The sequence below is a fragment of the Amia ocellicauda genome, chromosome 19 (genome assembly GCF_036373705.1).
Source record: "Amia ocellicauda isolate fAmiCal2 chromosome 19, fAmiCal2.hap1, whole genome shotgun sequence".
In the NCBI taxonomy this organism is placed as follows: domain Eukaryota; kingdom Metazoa; phylum Chordata; class Actinopteri; order Amiiformes; family Amiidae; genus Amia; species Amia ocellicauda.
This window is the reverse complement of record NC_089868.1, coordinates 16,365,252-16,373,134: the sequence shown is the minus strand read 5'-3', so window position 1 is coordinate 16,373,134 and position 7,883 is coordinate 16,365,252. Positions and strand designations below refer to the sequence as shown.

Below are 7,883 nucleotides of genomic sequence, written 5' to 3'. Positions count from 1 at the left end.
GTGTTTGCTGTGGTTAAAATCCGGTTAACGTGTTTTAATTTATCCACGGTACCTTAGCTTTGAGGACACGAAATACCCAGGGTGCTCTGCGCGGCACAAGATGGCTGCCTCCTGTGAAGTAAAATGACATGTAGGGTGCCAGGGGCAAGGGATTTATCACACAACACAGTACAGATTTATAGTATTTTCTCTGTAATTGTAATGATATATGTTGATTAGTCAAAGTAGTTTAAAAAATGTCTAAAGCTATTTTCCAGAGGGTTAAGGCGACAGAACCGCTCTTAACCTATTTAAAAACTGGAGGGTCTGGAAACCAAATATGTCCTCGGATCTGCCGAAAAGATGTTGCGGGACGCCGATCCTTCTCCGTCACTTACTGCCTTTTATCCAAGGCACCCCCGCAACGAAAAGCAAATCAAGTCATTGATATCCCTGGGCTGGAGCGCATCACCTACGCCGAGAGGATGCATTACGTCCCCGGGTTGTCAAAGCCGACGTTCCCGCACTGGCGCAGGGACTGGCACGACCCCTATCACTACTATGGGCCCAAGTGCGAGGAGATGCCGCTGCATAAAGACACACCATGTTATATATTCACTCAGAGGACAAGCATATTGGAAGGTAATGTTTACAACTAGTTTAGATCAGGATTGTGAAGAGTATCCCCCTTTCATTGTACATCTCGGTGTATTTATGCTGTGACTGCTAATTACATTTGTATGGCTCTCTTGTAAAGCACAAAAACATTACCATACACAAGTATTGGCTGCTTAAATGTACAAATGTAGTCCGATTTGGGAGTCAAAGCAGTCTAAATCTTAACAGCTCTGCAATCTCCTATAGCAGTGCCATCAAAGGGCTTTTAGAAGGGGCCACTCTCAAATATGTATATTCTAAGTAAACTGGTGATAAATATATATATATATATATATATATATATATATATATATATATATATATATATATAAAGTACATTATGAGGGCATCACAAGTAGCCAATGTGTCATTGTAATTGATTTTGCTTCTGTTTGCAGGTGTTAGACAAGCCCTGTGGCTTTCCAAGTCCAAGCTTATCCAAGGACTTCCCGTGCAGATCCTCTCGTTGGCCGAGGACCCAGCCAACCAGATTGAGAACCAGGACCAACGAGTCCAAGAAGCAATCCGCCACTCCCGGTTCTGGGACACCACCGAAGTCCGCCCCAGGCGAGACCAGTTCTGGTGAGTTCCCTCATGACCTGGTAGAACGCTTCACATTCCTTTGGTCCCTCAGCATGTAAATCATAATCTATATCTACTCATTCAAAAACAACCCATATATTGAAGAAATCGGGGGGGAAAAAGTGGTATTGAATGGTGAACAAGAAGGGGGTGTGAGGAACATGGGTAGTACCATCAGCCATTGTTCGGTTGAACTTTATTTCCTTTAGTCTTTAGCTTTGCTATCGAAAAAGCATAAGGATTGCTTTGCTTTAAATATGGAACATGACATTTTGCTCCATAGGGGATATTGACTGTGTGTTAAATCTAATGACCATCGCTAAATGCAGGGCCGTCTCCCTCACAGTGGGGATTGTCCGAATAAGGTTTTCATTAATTAATGCAGCTCACAGCAGGGCAGGATTTCTCTGCCTAAAGAGCCCCTTCCACTGATCTCGTTCCTCTGCATCGCCAAGGCTTTGATATCACTCATTACGTCTGGGGAAGGATGCCCTTTATTGCACAGAGAGCTACCTTTTATCACAGAGGTGTTGTATTGCTTAACATTTCTTTTATTTCTCCGTCTCACTCTTGTAATGGTGGATGCATGCAGGAAAAACCAAATGTCACAGCCCATTTCCATGTTTGAATAAGATCCCCCTTCTTATCTTTTGAAATTGTGATTCAAGTGATAGGATATTATAAATTTTAAATGAATGAATACAAGTCTCTTTGTTCAAGCATATTAGGTTGCATAAAACACCAATCACTGACCTGAAACATACAGGGAATGTTTTAGGTTTCCATTTAAGTGCATAGAACTCCTGTAATTCATGCTCTTTAACTGCTGCGCAAAACTTGAATGACTTTTAATATAGACTTTTAACATAGCTTGGCTCAGCCTATGATTCCTTATTGCAAAAAGGAGTGTAGTGCAGTGCTTGTTCATGTTCTGTTTGAGCCTCTCACTGCTCTGTTCGCTTCACAGCCCCACCCTGTTGAAGGACTTACTGCACTTGTGTGGGACCCTACAAACAAAACACCCTTCACTGTCCAAGAGGATGCTGGCTCAAAACTACAGTCTGTCTACGTACTGGAATCGAGGTTTGTTCCCATCTCTGTGCTGAACGCTCTCAACTCATTTTCTACATCGTTAAACTGCGAGAACGCAAAATCCATTCATGTCTTGGTTCACAGATGCTGATCTGTTCCAAGTGCGAGGAAAGAACGGCATGCTGCTGAACAGTGCGTCTCCTGTACCAGTGGTTGCTGGGAAGGAGGAGGTGAAGAGCACAGAGGATTACATATTGGAGTCCTTCTATCCCATCTCCCCCACCATCGACCTGCAGTGCACTCGCGTATACCAGGAGAAAAGCCACACGGGTAGGGCTCAGACCTCACACAGCCACTATAGTCATTGAAAAACACTTTTGGGTCCCCATGTATGTATATTATGCACAGTGTTCGAATGCATTCTATCTAATGAGTCTCAAGTTGAAGATTTCATCAGATAGGTCACTGTGCCTGTCCCCTGCCTCGGCTGCTTCGCAGGTTTCGGAGAGGGCTACCCCTACCCCCACGCCCACACGCTGTTCTTCTCCGAGGCGGGCGACGCCGGGCCCATGATGAAGCCCGAGCAGATCCGCGCCAAGATGATCATGTTCTCGTTCGGGAACGCGCTGGCCAGGGCCCATGCTCTGTACGGGGTAGGTGCGCCGCCACAGAGACCCAACAGAATTCAGCGTGGAAGGATTATAAAGGGAGTCGCGGGAAGTCAGATTCACGTCTTCCTTTTCTCGCTCAATTCTAGTCATCATGGCCTTTAACTGATTTTTGGGTACCTTCTCTGGCTAACAGGGAGTTGTTCTACCTCCCCAGGTTCAGCCCCAGGTGTTGGAGCAGCCCATCGTGGTGCAGAGTGTGGCCACAGATGGCAGGACCTTCCAATTTGCGGTGTTCCAGCTGAACAGCACCGAGCTCGGGCCCGACACCGGCATCAAGAACCTGGTGTGGCTGGAGCCGGACCAGCCCTTGTATGACTACGCAAAGTGCCGGCCACTCATTAAGCGGAAGGTTGTCCAGGTCAGTAAAAACACTGTGGTGATCGTATACAATGGGATTCACAACATCAAACTGAACATGCAGTATTTGTGTAATCGGGGTTTGTATTTATTTTTCTTTCAAAACAGAACTGCTTCCTCAGTCAATATGGAATCGTTGTGGGGCTTAAAAGGATGTTTGTTGGTTGTACGACCACTAGGGGGCTGTCTAAGTAACAGAAACACAGGGTATGGCTTTGTCAGAGGGAAGGAAGAAGAAAAAAAAATGCTCTTCCCCTTTGAAAAGCCAAGTTTTTCCTGGGGAAATATAACTTTCTATTGTAGAAATCAGAAGTTAGCTCAAAAAGAGAAATCCAGGTAATAGATTAAACACTGAATACAAATTAGTCTTGAGTTCCAAACCGGTTTTAAGAGTTTGTGGAGTGCTATAGTTAATTGATGTATAAATAAGTGCAAATGGAAAATGTCCTCATTGGGGAACTGAAGTGTTAAAAGTTGATTAGTCATATATATATATAATTTGAAATGAACAGAACACCTAGACCTATTCTTTGAGCAAGACGTTACCCGATATGTAATGTAAGTACTGCTTTCCATCTCTCGAGGTTCCTGCTGGCTTATCTGGGTATCAGCCAGACACATTCAAGAAATTCCTCGCATTGTACTTGCACGGAGCCGTGTGAAGAGCGGCTGAAATTCCACCCGCTGTCCCCGGGCCAGGCCTTCCCTCTCCTCCGCCCACCTGGCCACACGACGCGCTGATCGTGGAGATTGGGATCCGGCCGCCGCTGCCACTTTCTGCACAACCCAGCCTGATAGATCTTGGCGTTCAGTTTCGTTTCATTTTTGTATAGCCTTCACAATAAAGTTGAAGCAAAGTTCAAATCGTGATCTTTTGGTCTTATGTGGATCCTAATTTCCAGAATCTGAACATTTCTTTCAGGTGATGTTTTTTCCCCTTCAAAAAAGTCGTTATGCCTGAGACAATATATATTTACAATCATTTTCGTGTAGCAAGTATTCTACAACTCATACAAAGCATTAATCTAAATTTATCATCCAGTATTGACAATCCAAAGTGTTTCCCCCGACACATACAGCCCTGACACTTAATACTGACCTTCCACGCCAAAGGTGTTGGACGTCTCCTCACCTAACTGTGAACACTGTTATTTGTTCAAGTCATTTAAATGATTGACGTTGTCTCTCACACACGTCTCCCGAGCAGCATTTCTATTCATTTACAAAGCAGCAAACAATCTGGCCTAATAGGCGGAATACATAGTGCTAACTCATGTAGTCATCTCCAAGAACATGAACTCCCAGTCGCACCCTGTGGGGCCGTGTTGTGTAATTAAACTGCTCCATCACTGTCTCCATCCACTGGAGTTATGTGTTTATACCAGATAGTGTGTCCCTACCTTACATTAATAAACGCAGAGTGTTATTTCCAAGATAACCACAAAGAACCGGATCATTAGACCGAATGTGTTACTCAAAGAAATGGCAAATAAAACCCTTTTTCTTAGATTACCATTCGCGGGAAAAGATGTCAGTGCAATAAAGGTAACGGCCTTTTCTCCGCAGACCTCTGTGCAGCGCTGACACCCCGTCTCCTCCGCACACTGGCAGCTCCACACTTCCGGTCGGCGGATCTCAGACACTATCTGCAACCTTACACCGGATGGGAGTTCATATTAACGTATAATTACATTAACGGAAGTGTCCTCGTCAGTAATCCGATAGCGTTTCGTTTCTGAGGAAAGGCATCATCCTGGAGAGTTACAATTCCACAATGACGGAAACCTCAGTTACATCGCTCCCAGAGCTTAAATACTGTAAAAGCTGCATTTTATATTCAGCTACAACACATCTAAATTGAATTCACAGATCTGAAGGTTCCTTAAACGGCATGAATGCTTGTATAGTAGTAGTGTAGGTCAGTGGTTTACATGGAGAGCATGTGGTTATGAAGTATTACTAATGGCTGATCTCCACACTAATGCATATCCAATAGTCCAGCTAACCGGCCGGTGAACCCAGCAGTGGTATACTTTTGTCCTTTAAAAAACTGTCTGGAAAAATAAAATCCACTGACTGGAGGTGGAATCAAAGTCTGTTGTGCATCTTTGACGCGTCTTATCACAGCAGGTTCTCGCTGAGTAAGTCCAGATGCGATTCATCAGTCACTCGCTGGACGATCGGAGGGGTCAGGGTTGTCCAGTGAGACATGGTAACCTTTGCACAGCAGAGACCTCAGGACAGCGCTACTCTGAAGTCCAAGAGGAAATTAAGCTTTTTTTTTTCCCCCTCTTTGTTGCATTTGTAAATAAGATGATTTCAAACTTGTATATCCTTGTCACTTCAAAGAGAAGCCTTGCTAAAGAGCAGTAAACAGACTTCCAGATGCAAACCAGTACAAAGACAGTTTCTTCTTTATATTTATTACAGTGTAGGGAGGGGAAGGGAAGGAACCGTTTCATTCAAAAACCATCCCATTATCAATGAAGACAAATAATTTAGTTATTGTAAAATTACATTACCAAGCGATCATTTTTTCCGCGTAAAAAGTAAACAAAAAACAAAAATCAAAAAAATATATAAAATGAAGAAGCATCATGGAGACCAAAGGTTTACAGCAATACAATAAAATATTATTCTGCATTTTCTATTCTTACTGCAATTATGAGACCACCATACTTTTTCTTCTTGAAACACCCTAAGCTAAGCACATAGAAATGCCTAGTTAAAGCAGACGCATACAAGAGTTAAATAATTCATGAGTTAAAAAGTATGAAATGCATCTCACTAACTGCAGCAAGAAACCCATACAAATCTGGCAATGAAAGAGTCAAATAAAACTCGGGGAGGGTTTTGAGGCGAGGAGAAGCGGGGAGGTTGGATCTGGAGGGGAGGAAAAACATCCCTTGATAAAACATTAGCAACAAATATTGAACACAAACTACAATGTATAATTACTTTTTTTTTTCTCTCATTATAACCAGACTACAAGGTAAGAAACACAAACAGCTACAATGTTCAAGAATCAGCACAAAGGTATGTCCAGGCAGATAATATTTTATACATAACATGATACACTTTCTTTTTTATAGAAGTGGGCTTAAAAAAAGACCATCTACAGGTAGTGTACTGTACATAGATCCCAGCTTTCACACAATGTCACTGTACAACGGGTTTTGTGTCATTTTCTGCAAATTCCCTCTTGATGTGGAGGTTTATTTTGTTTTTTTTTATAGAGCATGTTTACAGAACAGCAGTCATGAAAGAATTATTTAAATATAAATGAAAATGAACACAGATGCAGTGCAGGGAAATCGTTCTTTTCATTTTCTTTACCAAAATAAACCTTTTCCAAGTCGCTGGAGACTACGTAGATTCTCGGAAAGCGTGTACTTGTATTTGTGGAGTTACACAAACAAAATATCACTTAAAAACTAGTAAAACCAGATCTCTCCCACAAAGAGTCCAATATGCAGGATCTTTCTGGCCAAAACCCCCCAAAAATCTTCAAAAAATAAAACAAAACAAAAAATTCATCAAATACAAGGCATCTTCTGAGTGTTCATTATGAAGATTTCCAAGGAGCAGTAGGTCTGAAAAAGGTTTTTTCCCCCTGCTTCGGAGGCCGACAGACCGTTTTCATTTTGTTTGTTTTCTAAACCAATCCACAGTGCATTATGTAGACTGTCCAGTTTAAAAAGTAGCAACAATATTGACATGATTTTCTCACACCTCCTCTAGCTTCCCTGCGCAGCTCAGCACAAACAGACAACAGTTTTCAAGGACAAAGCAAAGAGGTCAAGTCGGCTTTCCGTTTTAGCTCAGGAATTTAAAACAAAAATAAAGTATAATAAAAACAAAACAAAAAAAAGGCGTCATGTATGTATATAATCCTTCCAGAAGCTGGTTTTGACATGTCTTGAAAAAATTTGTCCTTCATGTTTTATGGAACACAAGAAGTTCAGCCATTTCGTTTTTTTTTCTTGAATTATTGCATGAAACTAAATTCAGGGGTGCTTCCCTGGTTCCTTGCCAAAAATGTTTAGCTGCTTCTTGCATACTTTCCTAAATCTTCCAGATGATGGCCGACTTTCTTGTCTGGGGCCGGGGGAATCACACGCTCATCGTCATGGTGGGAGAGTACTGAAAGAAACAGTCGGATGGTTAGACCCAAACCAAATGAATGGGAGCTGGTGGACCTACTAGGACCCTCTCTCTGCATTTACTATGATTGGCATACTGTCTTTACACTTACAAACAGTTCCTACACCTAATATGCTCCACTTGTCAGAACTAAAATAAGCAATGAAATAAAATGAAATCCTACAACTGTGATTGCAGTACTAAAAAGGATTTGTTTTCTCTGAGGAACACCACCCTGGTAATGAAGTGAAGCAATGAAAGGACGCAATGTTAAAAAATGTTAATCTCTTGAGTCCCTCGAGGACAACTTAACAGACTTCCACCCTGACGAACTATGCCCGATCTGACCCGCGAACGAGCAATCAATGCTGCAGGATTTGCTACCTCATTTTCTTTATTTTAGTAAGCGTCCTCTGCCCTGTACTGAACCCGAGGAGAACGCGGGCAATTGGGATACGGATT

General features: G+C 42.4%; 2 protein-coding genes across 5 annotated transcripts in view; one reads left to right on the top strand and one right to left on the bottom strand.

The window, feature by feature from the left end:
* The first annotated feature begins 86 nt into the window (after window positions 1–86).
* Window positions 87–4,148, top strand: mrpl37 (mitochondrial ribosomal protein L37). Its single transcript, XM_066692518.1, has 7 exons — window positions 87–621; window positions 1,035–1,218; window positions 2,186–2,301; window positions 2,395–2,580; window positions 2,749–2,903; window positions 3,076–3,279; window positions 3,863–4,148. The coding sequence occupies exons 1-7, from the start codon at window positions 237–239 to the stop codon at window positions 3,938–3,940; spliced, it is 1,308 nt and encodes a 435-aa protein (XP_066548615.1). The 5' UTR covers window positions 87–236; the 3' UTR covers window positions 3,941–4,148.
* Window positions 4,149–5,674: 1,526 nt separating this feature from the next.
* Window positions 5,675–7,883, bottom strand: part of LOC136714256 (single-stranded DNA-binding protein 3) — a 57,343-nt gene continuing 55,134 nt past the window's right edge. For all 4 annotated transcript variants that reach the window (XM_066691640.1, XM_066691642.1, XM_066691641.1 and 1 more), the window contains one exon: window positions 5,675–7,421. In XM_066691640.1, the coding sequence (XP_066547737.1) occupies window positions 7,392–7,421 (30 nt within the window). In that variant the 3' untranslated portion in view covers window positions 5,675–7,391. The remainder of the gene's footprint in view (window positions 7,422–7,883) is intronic.